Genomic DNA, 15,768 nt, shown 5'->3' with positions numbered 1-15,768 from the left:
CTCCCGGGTTCAATCAGTTCTTCTGCCTCAGCCTCCAGAGTAGCTGGGATTACAGGCATGTGCCACCACACCCAGCTAATTTTTGTATTTTTAGTAGAGACGAGGTTTCGCCATGTTGGCCAGGCTGGTGTTTTGTTTTGCTTTTGAGAAAGGGTCTTGCTCTGTCGCCCAAGCTGGAGTGCAATGGTGCGATCACGGCCCACTGCAGCCTCAACCTCACGGGCTCAAGCGTTCCTCCCACCCCAGCCTCCCCAGTTAGGTTTCCGCATGTTGCCCAGGCTGGTCTGGAACTCCTGGGCTCAGGTGATCCACCCATCTCGGCCTTCCATGATACTGGGATTACAGACGTGAGCCACCACGCCCAGCTGTGGGGAGGATTTTGACTAGTGATAACGCTTATGGCCAAACAGACTCTTGGCCTCTCCCCATCTTTTCTACCTCCAGCCACCAAGCCAGATTCCCACTATCCTTCACACTCATTTTCTTCTCAAAAGAACATTATAGGCCAGTGTGGTGGCTCACACCTGTAATCCCAGCATTTTGGGAGGTCAAGGAGGAACGATTGCTTGAGGTCTGGAATTTGAGACCAGCCTGGGCAACATAGTGAGACCCTGTCTCTACAAACAAACAAACAAATAAAGAACATTCCGGGGCTGGGCACGGTGGCTCATGACCATAATCCAGGCACTTTGGGAGGCCAAGGAGGGAGGATCACTTTAGCCCAGGAGTTTGAGACCAACCTGGGCAACATGGTGTGACCCCATCTTTACTAAAAAAAGAAAAGAAAAGAAAAAAGAAGAAGGAGAAGAAGGAGGAGGAGGAGGAGGAGGAGAAGAAGAGAACATTCCAGGCTGGGCGTAGTGGCTCATACCTGTAATTCCAGCACTTTGGGAGGCTGAGGCAGGTGGATCACCTGAGATCGGGAGTTCGAGACCGGCCTGGTCAACATGGTGAAACCCCGTCTCTACTAAAAATACAAAAAAAATTAGCCAGGCGTGGTGGTAGGTGCCTGTAATCCCAGCTACTCAGGAGGCTGAGGCAGGAGAATCACTTGAACCCAGGAGGTGGTGGTTGCATTGAGCAGACATTGGGCCACCACATTCCATCCTGGGTGACAGAGCGAGACTCTGTCTTAAAAAAAAAAAAAAGAACATTCCAGTACATCTGGCCTCCAAGTATCTACCCTGCAATGGGCAGTCTGGACATTGATCAGTGAGTGAGAGGTGTGAGGTACAGGTGGGACCATGAGCTAGCAGAGGGCTAGAGACTGCCCCTCTCTCAACTTCATCACTGTCAAGCAACAGGAAATACTGACAATAATTAGTTATACAAGTGATAATAGTTAACACTTATTAGGCACTTACTATATGTCCAATACTGCACTAAATGACTTCCAGTGTGATCTCATTTAATAAGTGTCTAAAGCAGCATTTCTCAAACGTCTTTGAACTCGATCTACGGCCAGAAAAATACCTTCCTTGTAACCTAATATGTATTCACTATACATCAATAAAATTTCCACAAAATATTACTTTCCGTTGACTTCATAATTTTTCAAAATTATATTTTGTTTTGTTTTTTTAAGAGGGAGTCTGGCTCAGCACCCGGGCTGGGGTGCAGTGGTGCGATCTCGGCTCACTGCAACCACCGTCTCCCCGGTTCAAGTGATTCTCCCATCTCAGCCTCCTGAGTAGCTGGGATTACAGGCATGTGCCATCACACCCGGCTAATTTTTGTATTTTTAGTAGAGACGGGGTTTCACCATGTTGGCCAGGCTGGTCTCGAACTCCTGACCTTAGGTGATCCACCCACCTCGACCTCCCAAAGTGCTAGGATTATAGGCGTGAGCCCCTATGCCTGGACTCAAAATTGTATTTTGTAGTGGTTTTTTTTTTTTTTTTTTTGACAGAGTCTTGCTCCGTTGTCCTGTTTGGAGTGCAGTGGCACGATATCTGCTCATTGCAACCTCTGCCTCCTGAGTTCAAGTGATTCTCCCGTCTCAGCCTCCCAAGTAGCTGGGACTACAGGTGTGCGCCACCAATTTTTGGCCAACTTTTATATTTTTGGTAAAGACGGGGCTTCACCCTGTTGGCCAGGCTGGTGTCGAACTCTGGACCTTAAGTGATCCACCCGCCTCGGCCTCTCGAAGTGTTAGGATTACAGGCATGAGCCACCGTGCCCAGCCTGTAGTGTATTTTTGTTGTTGTTGGCGTTTTGAGACGGAGTTTTGCCCTTGTCGCCTAGGCTGGAATGGAATGGCGTGATCTCGGCTCACCGAAACCTCCTTCTCTTGGGTTCAAGCAATTCTTCTGCCTCAACCTCCCGAGTAGCTGGGATTACAGGCACCCACCACCATGCCCGGCTAATTTCTGTATTTTTAGTAGAGATGGGGTTTTACCATGATGGCCAGGCTAGTCTCAAACTCCTGACCTCAGGTGATCCACGTCCCCCGGCCTCCCAAAGTGCTAGGATTACAGGTGTGAGCCACCATGGCCGGCCTGTGGTGTATTTTTTTTTAAACTCTGGTCAAAGCAGTCATGCACACCTATAATCCCAGCTACTAGGGAGGCTGAGGTGGGAGGATCGCTTGAGCGCAGGAGTTTGAAACCAGCCTGGGTAACACAGCCAGAATCTGTCTCAATTAAAACAACAACAAAACCTCTTGTCTAGGTCAGTAAAATTGCAGGTAGAAGTTGTGGTAATACAAAATTGTGTACTTTTATCACCACTTACACACCAGACACCTAAAAAGAGTGAATATTCTTGTGTCTAAATACATCTCAATAAAGCGCAAGTTGGTCAGGATGTGAATGCATCTTACTGAGTAAAATGCATTAAGTCAGCCAGGCATGGTGGTTCACACCTGTAATCCCAGCACTGAGGGAGGCGGAGGCAGGAGGTTTGCTTGAGCCCATAAGGTCAAGACCAGACTGGGCAACATAGCGAGACCGCCCATCTCTACAAAAAAATAAAAATTAGCTGGGCGTGGTGGTTTACACCTGTAGTCCCAGTTACTTGGGAGGCTGAGGCAGGAGGATCTCTGGAGCCCAGGAGTTTGAAGCTGCAAGGCTATTGTACCACAAGGCTATCTATTGTGCCACTACACTCCAATCTGGGCGACAGAGTGAATCTTTTATCTAAAAAAAAAAAGGCTGGGCCAGGTGCAGTGGCTCACGCCGTAATCCCAGCACTTTGGGAGGCCGAGGAGGGTAGATCACGAGGTCAGGAGATCGAGACCATCCTGGCTGACATGGTGAAACACTGTCTCTACTAAAAAATACAAAAAATTAGCCAGGCATGGTGGCAGACGCCTGTACTCCCTGCTACTGGGGAGGCTGAGGCAGAAAGGCCTGAACCTGGGAGGCAGAGCTTGCAGTTTGCCGAGATCGTGCCACTGCACTCCAGTCTGGGCGACAGAGCGAGATTCCGTCTCAAAAAAAAAAAAAAAAAAAAAAAAAAAGCTGAGTGCAGTGGCTCACACCTGTAATCCCAGCACTTTGGGAGGCCAAGACGGGCGGATCCCGAGGTCAGGAGTTCGAGACCAGCCTGGCCAATATGGTGAAACCACATCTCTACCAATAATACAAAAATTAGCTGGGCATAGTGGCGCACACCTGTAGTCCCAGCTACTAGGGAGGCTGAGGCAAGAGAATTGCTTGAACCCAGGAGGCGGAGGTGGCAATGAGCTGAGATCGTGCCACTGAACTCCAGCCTGGGCGACAGAGCGAGACTCTGTCTCAAAAAAAAAAAAAAGTAAGATCCATGTTAAGTGATGTCATATGTCATAATCCATGGTTTACTCATGACCCACAGTTTGGAAAACACCAGGAAGAAGGAAGGGAGAATGAATAATCGGGGAAAGCGAAAGAGGGGGGAAAGTGAAAGAGGGAGGAAAGCTGAGGAGTTCCCAATGTTGCAAATGGGGAGATTTCATGTGAGATATAGATTACCTGCATTTCTTGGGGGAGCTAAGAGTGTGTACTTGGAGGCAGTCAAGTTTGAGAAGTCTGACATCGTTACTCAGCCAGCCCCACGCTAGGCACTGGAAGGTGAGTCACTCTGGTGAGGCGATTGCGATTGGGTGAGACCCAGCAAGGATGGAAAGTGTAGAGGAGGAGACAGGAGTCCACGGCTTTGGAAGAAGGAAGGACAAAACTCACCAAACCAGAGCAGGGCAGGAAGTAACAATGAGAAACTGAAAAAAGAAACGGAATGGAAAGCTATGAGACAGGATGAAATTTGGCATGGGGTCTGCCCAGGCATGTCCATGCCAGGTGCCCAGGGCTGCTTCCGCGACGTGGGTCCCCTGCCAGATTTGTGGTGAGTGCGGCCAGGTGTGCATGCTCCGACGTGTGTGCAGTGGGCCAGTTAGCAAGAAGCTGTCACAGGTGTGACTTTGTGACATGTGTCGGTGGTCAGTTTCTTCTATGTCTGATTTGGTTTGTGTCTCTGAATGTCAGTTTCTTTCCTTTATTTTTATTTTTATTTTTATTTTATTTTATTTTTTTTATTTTTATTTTTAAGACGGAGTTTGCTCTTGTTGCCCAGGCTAGAGTGCAATGGCACTATCTCAGCTCACTGCAACCTCCGCCTCCCGGGTTCAAGCAATTCTCCTGCCTCAGCCTCCCAAGTAGCTGGGATTACAGGCATGTGCCACCACGCCCGGCTAATTTTGTATTTTTAGTAGAGATGGGGTTTCATCATGTTGGTCAGGCTGGTCTCGAATTCCTGACCTCAGGTAGTCCACGCACCTTGGCCTCCCAAAGTGCTGGGATTACAGGCGTGAGCCACCGTGTCGGGCGAATGTCAGTTTCTGATAGTTTTAATGTGTTAGCTGTGAAATTGTGTGAGTGCATTTGTGTATGTCCCTGTGGGAGTGTGATTTGAATTTGGCCGTGTATCCAGGTATCCCTGTAACAGGTGTCTGTGTGTATGTGTGTGTCCCCTGTGCCTATCAGCAAGTTTGTGTTTCCTGATAAGCACTCCGCCTATGTCTGTGTGGTTGCACCACCGTGTGTGGTGTGGGTGCCTGTTCGGTAGGGTTGTTTGTGAACACAGTTTGTGGGCCCAGGTGTGATCATCAGTGTGGGTGTTTGTGCAACTGTGTGTGGCCCTCTCATTGTGTCCGTCTGCTTGTCCAGGGGACCCTGTTAGTGAGTCTGTGCATTTCCGTCTGGGTGTGTGTGTGAGCCCCATCAGTATGTGAGTGTGTGTGCTCATGCCCCTGTCCATGGTGTGGATTTGCGAGACTGTGGCCTTGTGTCTGTGAGTACATCCTCTGGGCTCTGCCTGCACGTGACTTTGTGGACCCTGGAACGCCCGTCGGTCGGTCTGTGTACGCATCGCTGGTGGTGTGGATCTGTGGGTCCCAGTCAGTGTGTGTGTCCGACTGTCCCGGTGTCTGGGCGATCTCCCCACACCCCGTCGCACAGAGCCTGGGTCCTCCTCGCCTTGGGCTAGGCCCTGCCCCGTCCCCGGCTGCAGGGAAACCCCCGGCGCGGAGGTAGGGGGGGCGCGGCGCGCGCCTGCAAGTCCTGACTTGTCCGCGGCGGGCGGGCGGGACCGTAGCGTCACGCGGGGGCGGGGCGTGGGACCCGCCGGGCGGGGGCGGGGCGGGGCGGGGCGGGGCGGCTTTGGAGCGGGCCCGGGATCCGCCGGGCGGCCTGAGACGCGGCGCGAGCCACATGCGAGCGGGCGCCTGGCGGCGGCGGCGCTGGCACCAGCGATCCCAGCAGCGGCGGCCACGACGCGGACGCGCCTGCAGCCCGGGGAGCGGCAGCAGCCACAGCCACAGCAGCCGCCACTGCAGTTAGAGCGGCAGCAGCAGCGACAGCTACAGCAGCAGCCGCCGCGGAGAGCGGCGCTTGGCGGGCGCGCCCTCCTGAAGGAAGCCGCCCGCCCCCCACCGCCGCCCCCTCCGGCGTGTTCATGCCCCCGGGGTGAGTGTGCGCGCCCCGAATCCTCTCCGGCGGCGATCGGCCAGGCCGGGTGGACTCCCTGGAGGAGGTGACAGGAGTGCAGGCGGAGAGCAGTGTGGGCGCCCTGCCTCCCCACACCGCGCCTCTCCAAACCCCGCGAGGGACCCTGGGCTAGGGTCGCCGGGTGAGAGGCGGCTCGGCGTTGGGGCGCCGGTCTGGGCGCACAGGTGCCTCGGCGGTCTGGCGGGTTTGTTTACAAACAATGGGGTGCGGGCTCGGCAGCGCCCCCTGGCGGCCAGTGCGGTCCCGGGGAAGAGGGTCGACCCCCGGGGTGCCCCAGCCCCCAAAGTCCGGGAGGGGCGGGGGGGCGGCACGGAGGGGCGGCCACACCCAGGGCGCGCGCCCGCTGGGGGCGGCGACGGGGGGCGGCTCGCGGGCCGTGGAGTCTGCGGCTCCTGCGGGCGGGGGCTGCGCCCCAGCAACAGCCGGTTATTGGCCCCGCGCTCGCCTGGCGGGCGGGGCGGGCGCACGTGGCGGCGGTGGGGGGGGCTGTGACAGCGGAGGGGGGTGTCTGGGACCGCCGTGGGAGCGCGCGTGTGCGGGGTTGTGGATCTGCAGGTGTCTCGCCTGGGTGTGTGCGCGTGTCTGGCTCCGAGTTTGTGCTGGGTTCTGCAGGGAGTGGTGGTGTCGATCCGGAGGAATGTTGGGGTTTCTGACCCGTCGGGGTGTCTGCGTGAGTCCCCGCGCCTGTTTGTGTGGGGTTCTGTCTGTGGGTGCCCTGCTTGTGGGGTGGGTGGACCTGCGTGTGTTGTCGGTGAGAGTTGTCTGTGTGTGCTGTTCCGGGGTGATACTGGGGGTCTGTGTTGCCTGCGTGTGCTGGGGTGTGGAGGTTGTAGTGTGTGTGTGTTGCTGGAGTGAGCTGTTTGTGTGTTTATGTGTGTGTCTTGCCCGAGCGTGCGGTGTGTGTGCTTGTGTCTTGCCTGTGTGTTTCTGTCTTGGCTGAGGCCGTCTCTGTATCTCCGGGGCATGTGTCTTTTGCCCAGCGTTTGTGATGCTACGCCTGCTAAATGCAAATGTCTGTTTTCTGTCCAGGTGTCTGTGTGAGTTGTCAGGTGTGTGTGCGTGTGTGTGTGTGTGTGTATGTGTGTGGTAGGGGGTTGTTTCGGTCTGGGTTTGGCTTCTGTGTCTGGCATCAGCGTCTGGGATTTGAGGACCCAGGATCTGTGGGGTCTATGCAGTGTAGACGGTGGGTGTTGCTGGCAGCCTCTGGATGGGGTTGTGTCTGAGCCTCTGTGTGTGTGTGTGTGTGTGTGTGTTGGGTCTGAGGGGCTTGTCACTGTGATCGGCTGGCTCATGTGTGTCATGTGGGCTGCGTGTGTGTAGTGTTTATGTCAGTCACGTGAGACCAGTGTTTTCTGTGGGTGCGCTAGGTGTGTGTGCTGCTGGGCTGTGTGAGATTAGAGTTAGCTGTAGGGTTTGTGTGTGTGTGTGTTGCTGACAGTTGGTGATGATGTTTGAGGGTTGCGTGAGGAGGGTGGGTTGGTGTCTGGTGGTGTGTTGAGGTCTGATGGCATGTGTCTGTGTGTGCCTGATTTACGTGTGTCCTGAGAGTTGGTGACATGTGGTGTGTTTTGGGGGTGTTGATGTATGTGTGTCCGTGGGTGTCTGTTTTGTGTTGATATGTGAGTCCAGAGGTGTGCAGGTCTTATCTCTGGAGTGTGTGTGTGTGGAGAGGGGCATGTTTGGGAACTGAGGCAGTGCCTAGCTTGTGTGTGTGTGTTTGTGTTTGCAAAGGCTGCATTGTGTTTGCATGTGCCCCTGGGCATATCAACAGTGGGTCAGTGTGTGAGACTTTGACAGTTTGGATGTGTGGGGATGGATTGTGCCAGCCAGTGTGCGCAGTATGTAGAGTGCTTGTGATGGTCTGTCTGGATGCTCCTGCTTTGGTCGGGGTGTGTGTGTGTGTGTGTGTGTGTGTATTGTGTGTACTGAGTAGTGATGTCCGAGACTGGGGCCATCTCAGTGTTTGTGTGCAAGTGGGAGGTGGGGTGGGCGGTCAGGCTGGCCAGTCCCGTGTGAGTCCTTGTGTGTGTGCTGTGGGGGCCTCGCTGTGCCTCACTGCCCTCCCTGTGTGCCAGTCGCTGTGTTGGGAAAGTTGTCCCCACCAGCCCATGCTGTGAGTCCCAAGTGGAGTGAGTTTGTGTTGTGGGACTGTCACAGCCCTCATACACACACCTGCTAGACCCCTCCATCCGTCCTGTGTGAGCCCTGTCCTTGCTGTGAGAGCCGTCCTGTGCCCCCTGTCCCTTCTGTGTGCCCATCACCGTATGCACGGGAGGCTCTCCAGGCCAGCCAGGACCCGGTGGTGTCATCCCCCGGCTGGGCGTGTCTCTGTGGGGCCATCACCCCCTCCGCATGCACACACACCTCCACTCTTCTCCATCTGGGTCCTAACCCCGGGTAGGCTGGAGGTACAGTGGGCCCTGGTACTTCCCTGCTGACCTGCTCCTCCTCCCGTGTCCCGCAGGCCCCAGGGAGCGCCATGGCCCGCGCACGCCAGGAGGGCAGCTCCCCGGAGCCCGTAGAGGGCCTGGCCCGCGACGGCCCGCGCCCCTTCCCGCTCGGCCGACTGGTGCCCTCGGCAGTGTCCTGCGGCCTCTGCGAGCCCGGCCTGGCTGCCGCCCCCGCCGCCCCCACCCTGCTGCCCGCTGCCTACCTCTGCGCCCCCACCGCCCCACCCGCCGTCACCGCCGCCCTCGGGGGTCCCCGCTGGCCTGGGGGTCCCCGCAGCCGGCCCCGAGGCCCGCGCCCGGACGGTGAGTGCCCGCCCCGCCCCCGGGGTGATAGGAGCCGGGAAGAGAGAGGGCTGGAGACTCGGAGGAACTGGAGAAGTGGGAGAGGACGGGGGGAGGTGGCGGGCCCAGCCGGGCCACTGGGAGGGTGTGGCCAATGTGGTCTTTGTGTTGCAAGAAGCAGGAAGACGGAGGCTGGGGGTGGAGGGGGAGGTCAAGTGGGAAGTCCCTCCTGGAATCTGACTGCAGTCCCCGAATTGCAGCCCACTGTCTCTTCCGGGCCTGGGGCAACAGCTGCATCCCAGCTCCCCTCCCCCAGTCTGGGTCCTCTAGACCCCCTGGAGGATTCCTGTTGCAGGGAGAGTGGGCCGAGCGGGAGGACTGTCAACTCTGGCCTCTGGGGAGGGGTCGAGAGGCCTTTTGCCTTTATTTGCATCTCTTTGGCCAGCGCTGTCCTCAGCAGTCCCGGCGGAGGAAGGAGAGGGGGAGGGGCCATTGTGTTGGGAAAGTCCCCTCGGGGAGGTGGGGGAGTCTTGGGGAGGGAAGGGTTAAAGGTCCCCTGCCTGATGCGCTGTTAACCCTGTGGTGCCCGTGGAGCCCCATCCCTGCCGGCAGGCGCTGTAGGGAAAGTGTGTCCTGGTTTCCCATCCCCCATCTTGTCCCGGCAGCCCAAGGGGAGCGAGGAAAGAGAAAACTTCCCTAACTCAGTTCCTGGAAGCCCTGGAAGGGGACACCGATTTCAAGGCCAAGGTCACAGATGTGGAAACTGAGGCCCTGGCTGTAGGCCTTAGGGAACCCTCAGGCCAGGACCTGGTGGGACGGGAGGGCAGGAGCCTCCTAGGGCGCTCAGAAGTGGGGGCGGGGGCAGGAAGGCATCTCCCGCGTCCCAGCCCCCCATGCCCGCGCTCTGAAGCTGCCACAGTCTCTGGCCTTCTGGTCTCTAGGCCTCTGCCACATCCGGAGGTGTGGCTTCCCTGTGGTTGGACACGAGAGGGCAGGAGACCTGAGGCTTGTGATCTGGGTGGGGTCAGTCACTGTATCCCTGTGTGACCTTGGGATACTCCCTAAGGGCGGGCCTCAGTTTCCCTGCCTGTCACATGGAAAAGGCAAAATGTGGCCCCTTTGGGAAATAGAGGTCGTTAAGCCTGACCACCCTCGGGGTCACCTGTCTGGCCGTCTACCTTCCACACTGACAAGAGCCGTGGGGACGTAGCTGGCCAGACAGGTGACCCCAGAGCGGCGTCCCCAGGTACTTCTTGCTTTCTGGTGCCTGTGGAGGAGAAGCTAAGAAATTGACTCACCAGCGATGGGATCACTAGAAATGAGGCGGGGAGCAGTGGCTGGGAAAGAGGGAAGCAGGCCGGGACACCTCGAGGCCTGGAGGGGTGGTGGGTGCTGACCGCGCCCCTCTGCCTCTCCAAGGTCCTCAGCCCTCGCTCTCGCTGGCGGAGCAGCACCTGGAGTCGCCCGTGCCCAGCGCCCCGGGGGCTCTGGCGGGCGGTCCCACCCAGGCGGCCCCGGGAGTCCGCGGGGAGGAGGAACAGTGGGCCCGGGAGATCGGGGCCCAGCTGCGGCGGATGGCGGACGACCTCAACGCGCAGTACGAGCGGCGGGTGAGTGCTGGGGGTGGGGTAGACGGCAGGTGGGACTTCCCGCCGGAGGAGGGGGCGGCAGGCGGCCCCCGCCAGATGTGCGGCAGCTGCTGCCCTGCGCGGCTGGGTCCCTCCGCGGACAGGCAGGTGGGGGGTAAGTGGGTGGGGGGGAATCGCGCGCCCGCAGAGCCGCCCAGGGACTCCGCGCCGCGGCTGGCATAGCCGGAGCCTGAGCCAGAGCCAGGGCCAGGGCCAGGACCGGGGACTAGGCCGCCAAGGAGTGGAGCTGCGCGCCCGTGGCCCGCGGCCGCGGGGACTGAGGGCGGCGCTGGGCGGCGCGGCTCATATATCCCGGGCTATTTATAGCCGGTGAGTCAGCAGCCGCGCCGCGCCCGCCCCCTGCCGTCCCTCTCGCGCGGCCCGCGGCGCCACACAGTTTCCCGGGCGCCGGGGCGGGCCGGGGACCGCAGGGGTGGGCTCGCAGCCCCGCCCCGCGGGAGGCCCCGCCCCCCAGCCCCTGGCACGGCCTCGATTTTTTAAAACAAATACTCGAAGCCCACAGCAGAGAATGGGAAATCACAAACATCATGCGCCCACCAGCCAGCTCTGTTCAGTTTGAACATTACACCCGCATTGCTTGCTTATTAAGAAACCAAACAAAACCGCAGAAACCCATGTGGTGAAGCTCCTTACTCTCCCCATCCCTTCCCCCTCCTTGCATCCAAAGGAAATCTCTCGAGTTGGCCTCTCTCAACCCCTGCAGGTGTTGCTTTTACTCCGTATTTACCAGGCCAGAACCAGGGCTTAGAATCATGGGGCATTCTTAGCTTAGCGTATATGACATAATTTTTGTTTCTCCCCAGAATTCCTTTTTCCCTCAATATTAGGCTTCAGATTCACCATATGGGCAAAAGAGCTTCCATTCATCTATGTTCAGCCAGGCACTGTGGCTCACTCCTGTAATCCCAGCACTTTGGGAGGCGGAGATGGAAGGACGCTTGAGCCCAGGAGTTCCAGACCAGCCTGGGCCACATAATGAGATCCCCGTTGCTACAAAAAATACAAAAATTAGCCGGGTGTGGTGGCGCGGGCCTGTAGTCTCAGCTACTTGGGAGGCTGAGGTGAAAGGGTCCCTTGAGCCAAGGAAGTCGAGGCTGCACTGAGCCATGAAGGGTCACTGAACTTCAGCCTGGGGGACAGAGCAAGAAAGACCATCTCAAAAAAGAAACAACAAATACAGCCATTTTCGGCCTGGTGCAGTGGCCCACGCCTGTAATCCCAGCCCTTTGGGAGGCGGAGGCAAGTGGATCACTTGAGGTTGGGAGTTTGAGACCAGTCTGGCCAACATGGTGAAACCTCGTCTCTACTAAAAATACAAAAATTAAGGCCGGGCGTGGTGGCTCATGCCTGTAATCCCAGCACTTTGGGAGGCTAAGGAGGGCGGATCACCTGAGGTCGGGAGTTCGAGACGAGCCTGACCAACATGAAGAAACCCCGTCTCTACTAAAAATACAAAATTAGCCAGGCGTGGTGGCGCATGCCTGTAATCTCAGCTACTCGGGAGGCTGAGGCAGGATAACTGCTTGAAACCGGGAGGCAGAGGTTGCGGTGAGCCGAGATTGTGCCATTGCACTCCAGCCTGGACAACAACAGCAAAAATCTGTCTCAAAAAAAAAAAAAAAAAGAAAAAGTAGCTGAGCATGGTGGCGCATGCCAGTAATCCCAGCTACTTGGGAGACTGAGGCAGGAGAATCTCTTGAACCCAGGAGGTGGAGGTTGCAGTGAGCTGAGATCAGGAGATCATGCCACTGCACTCCAGCCTGGAGGACAGAATGAAACTGTCTCCAAAAAAAAAAAAAAGTCATTTTCACTGCTACATAGTATTCTGTTGGATAAACATAGTATCCTTATTCATTTTCTCATTGATGGATATTTAGGATAGATATGTATTTTTATGTTTAGAGACAGGGTCTCACTGTCTCCCAGGCTGGAGTGCCGTGGTTCAATCACAGCTCCCTGCAGCCTCCAACTCCTGGGTTTAAGGGATCCTCCCGCCTCAGCCTCCCAAGTAGCTGGGACCACAGGCAGGTCCACCATGCCTGGCTAATTTTTATTTTATTTTTTTGTAGAGATCAGGTCTTTTTGTGTTACCCAGGCTGGTCTCAAACTCCTGGCCTCAAGTGATCCTCCTGCCTTGGCCTCCCAAAGTGCTGGAATTATGGGTCTGAGCTACCTCACCCAGACTATTTTTAAATATATTTCAGATTTTATTTTATTTATTTATTTTTTGAGACAGAGTTTCGCTCTTGTTGCCCAGCCCAGGTTGGAGTGCAATGGTGCAATCTCGGCCCATTGCAACCTTCACCTCCCGGGTTCAAGTGATTCTCCTGCCTCAGCCTCCCAAGTAGCTGAGATTACAGATGCCTGCCACCATTCCCAGCTAATTTTTGTATTTTTAGTAGAGACGGGGTTTCACTATGTTGACCAGGCTGATCTTGAATTCCCGACCTCAGGTGATCCACCCACCTCGGCCTCCCAAAGTGCTGGGATTACAGGTGTGAGCCACTGCGCCCGTCCATTATTTATTGCCTTTTTTCCTCTCCCAATCATGCATATTTCCGGGTGCGCTCTTATGTTTCTAGAGTAGGTACCTGGGCGGTCTGCCCACCATCCACCTTACTAGGTGATTGCTAGCTTTCTCACCAGGTGGCACCCACAGCAGTGTGACAGTGGTGGGTTTTGTAACTTACGCCAATCCGATGTGCCTCCTTTGCCACCATCTCCTGGCCCCAAGAGTTGCTAGGGAGTGTTGAGGAGGCTGGGCTGGTACCAGGCGACTCACTACCAGGTAGCATGAGGATGATGAGGATCATTTGACCTTCTGTAAAATGAGTTTCTCCTTCCCCTGCACCTGAAGGGAAGGAGGTTAGGTGGTCCCCACTTAGCACAGAGCCTGCCTGTGGAGCTACAGGGAGTGGCAGAGGATTGCAGCTCTCTGTACACTTTTAAAAAAAATTTTTTTTGACACGGACTCTTGCTCTGTTGCCCAGGCTGGAGTGCAGTGGTGCAATCTTGGCTCACTGCAACCTCCGCCTCCCGGGTTCAAGCGATTCTCCTGCCTTGGCCTCCCGAGTAGCTGGGAATACAGGTGCGTGCCACCAGGCCCAGCTAATTTTTGTTGTTTTAGTAGAGACGGGGTTTCCCCATGGTGGCCAGGCTGGTCTTGAACTCCTGATCTCAGGTGATCCACCTGCCTTGGCCTCCCAAAGTGCTGGGATTACAGGCGTGAGCCACCTTGCTCAGCCATTTTTTTTTTTTTTTCGAGACGGAGTCTCGCTCTGTCACCCAGGCTGGAGTGCAGTGGCGCCATCTCGGCTCACTGCAAGCTCCGCCTACCGGGTTCACGCCATTCTCCTGCCTCAGCCTCCTGAGTAGCTGGGATTACAGGCATGCGCCACCAAGTCCGGCTAATTTTGTATTTTTAGTAGAGATGGGGTTTCTTCATGTAGGTCAGGCTGGTCTCAAACTCCCGACCTCAGGTGATCCGCCTACCTCGGCCTCCCAAAGTGCTGAGATTACAGGCGTGAGCCACCGCGCCCGGCCTGTATTTTTAATAAAGACGGGGTTCCACCATGTTGGCCACACTGGTCTCAAACTCCGGACCTTAGGTGATCCTCCCGCCTTGGCCTCTCAAAGTGCTGGGATTACAGCTATAAGTCACTGCGCCGGGCCTCTGTACTCTTTTTAGTATTGCCTTTAATTTTTACCAGTCGGGAGCCTTTCCTAGGACCTAGCCTCCTGCCTGCCCACTTCCTAGGATGTTGGAGCTAAGAGGGTCCTAGAGACCACCTTGTTTTCATCCTGCCACTGGAGAGAGGGCAGGGGTTTCACTCGGCGTTGCCTAGAGGTGCTTCTGTTGAAGCCTCTGCAATGGGGGGGTGAACTCTTCCCAGTTCTCCTCCTTCCACAGATTGTTCTAGAACTGCCAAGACTGTGGGCACCCTGCTCCTTTCTCCTCATCTTGCCAGCCCTGCAGGGAGGGGCAGGATAGGTTGCAGTCCATCCTTCAGCCCCTTGGAGGATGTCTTTCCCAAATGTACAACAGGGACGGGGCGGTCACAGCTAACGTGCCACGCACTCGCTTGGTGCCCACCTCTCTGCTGAAGGCATTCCGTGTTTGTCCTCTGCCTCCGGGTCTCATGTCCTGGATGAGGATGTGACCTCCGAGACATGGACATTAGCCCAGGCGGGGGGAGGAGCTGGAATAGGGTGGGCGAGACTGTCGCCTCGCTGCCCCTGGAGCTGACCATCCCCACTCCCATCACCATACTCAGTCCCCTGCTAACTGCCCCTTCTCTCTCTTTTCCCCAGAGACAAGAGGAGCAGCAGCGGCACCGCCCCTCGCCCTGGAGGGTCCTGTACAATCTCATCATGGGACTCCTGCCCTTACCCAGGGGCCACAGAGCCCCCGAGATGGAGCCCAATTAGGTGCCTGCACCCGCCCGGTGGACGTCAGGGACTTGGGGGGCAGGCCCCTCCCACCTCCTGACACCCTGGCCAGCGCGGGGGACTTTCTCTGCACCATGTAGCATACTGGACTCCCAGCCCTGCCTGTCCCGGGGGCGGGCCGGGGCAGCCACTCCAGCCCCAGCCCAGCCTGGGGTGCACTGACAGAGATGCGGACTCCTGGGTCCCTGGCCAAGAAGCCAGGAGAGGGAGGGCTGATGGACTCAGCATCGGAAGGTGGCGGTGACCGAGGGGGTGGGGACTGAGCCGCCCGCCTCTGCTGCCCACCACCATCTCAGGAAAGGCTGTTGTGCTGGTGCCCATTCCAGCTGCAGGGGTGACACTGGGGGGGGGGGGCTCTCCTCTAGGTGCTCCTTCACTCTGGGCCTGGCCTCAGGCCCCTGGTGCTTCCCCCCCTCCTCCTGGGAGGGGGCCCGTGAAGAGCAAATGAGCCAAACGTGACCACTAGCCTCCTGGAGCCAGAGAGTGGGGCTCGTTTGCCGGTTGCTCCAGCCCGGCGCCCAGCCATCTTCCCTGAGCCAGCCGGCGGGTGGTGGGCATGCCTGCCTCACCTTCATCAGGGGGTGGCCAGGAGGGGCCCAGACTGTGAATCCTGTGCTCTGCCCGGGACCGCCCCCTGCCCCATCAATCCCATTGCATAGGTTTAGAGAGAGCACGTGTGACCACTGGCATTCATTTGGGGGGTGGGAGATTTTGGCTGAAGCCGCCCCAGCCTTAGTCCCCAGGGCCAAGCGCTGGGGGGAAGACGGGGAGTCAGGGAGGGGGGGAAATCTCGGAAGAGGGAGGAGTCTGGGAGTGGGGAGGGATGGCCCAGCCTGTAAGATACTGTATATGCGCTGCTGTAGATACCGGAATGAATTTTCTGTACATGTTTGGTTAATTTTTTTTGTACATGATTTTTGTATGTTTCCTTTTCAATAAAATCAGATTGGAACAGTG

The 15,768-nt window shown here is 56.8% G+C and overlaps 1 protein-coding gene across 6 annotated transcripts; it reads left to right on the top strand.

The window, feature by feature from the left end:
* The first annotated feature begins 3,926 nt into the window (after window positions 1-3,926).
* On the top strand, window positions 3,927-15,768 carry BBC3 (BCL2 binding component 3). 6 transcript variants are annotated; one of them, XM_063701485.1, is made up of 4 exons: window positions 3,927-4,049; window positions 8,446-8,734; window positions 10,133-10,323; window positions 14,674-15,768. In XM_063701485.1, exons 2-4 carry the CDS (start codon window positions 8,461-8,463, stop codon window positions 14,788-14,790), a joined length of 582 nt encoding a protein of 193 aa, XP_063557555.1. In that variant the 5' UTR covers window positions 3,927-4,049; window positions 8,446-8,460; the 3' UTR covers window positions 14,791-15,768. The 6 variants fall into 6 exon arrangements, with proteins under 6 accessions (XP_063557555.1, XP_030860535.1, XP_030860533.3 ...); XM_031004673.3 differs by lacking the exon at window positions 3,927-4,049 and adding an exon at window positions 4,183-4,320; XM_031004672.3 differs by lacking the exon at window positions 3,927-4,049 and adding an exon at window positions 5,804-5,939.

The sequence above is a fragment of the Gorilla gorilla genome, chromosome 20 (genome assembly GCF_029281585.2).
Source record: "Gorilla gorilla gorilla isolate KB3781 chromosome 20, NHGRI_mGorGor1-v2.1_pri, whole genome shotgun sequence".
Lineage (NCBI taxonomy): Eukaryota > Metazoa > Chordata > Mammalia > Primates > Hominidae > Gorilla > Gorilla gorilla.
Note: the sequence above shows the minus strand (reverse complement) of the source record. Positions and strands in the feature narration are given on the sequence as shown.

Coding starts and splice junctions, on each gene's coding strand:
- BBC3 (XM_031004671.3), top strand. CDS start 6,619: ATGTTGGGGTTTCTGACCCGTCGGGGTGTCTGC. Junction 6,652..8,445: donor TGACCCGTCGGGGTGTCTGC/GTGAGTCCCCGC, acceptor CGTGTCCCGCAG/GCCCCAGGGAGCGCCATGGC. Junction 8,735..10,132: donor CCGAGGCCCGCGCCCGGACG/GTGAGTGCCCGC, acceptor TGCCTCTCCAAG/GTCCTCAGCCCTCGCTCTCG.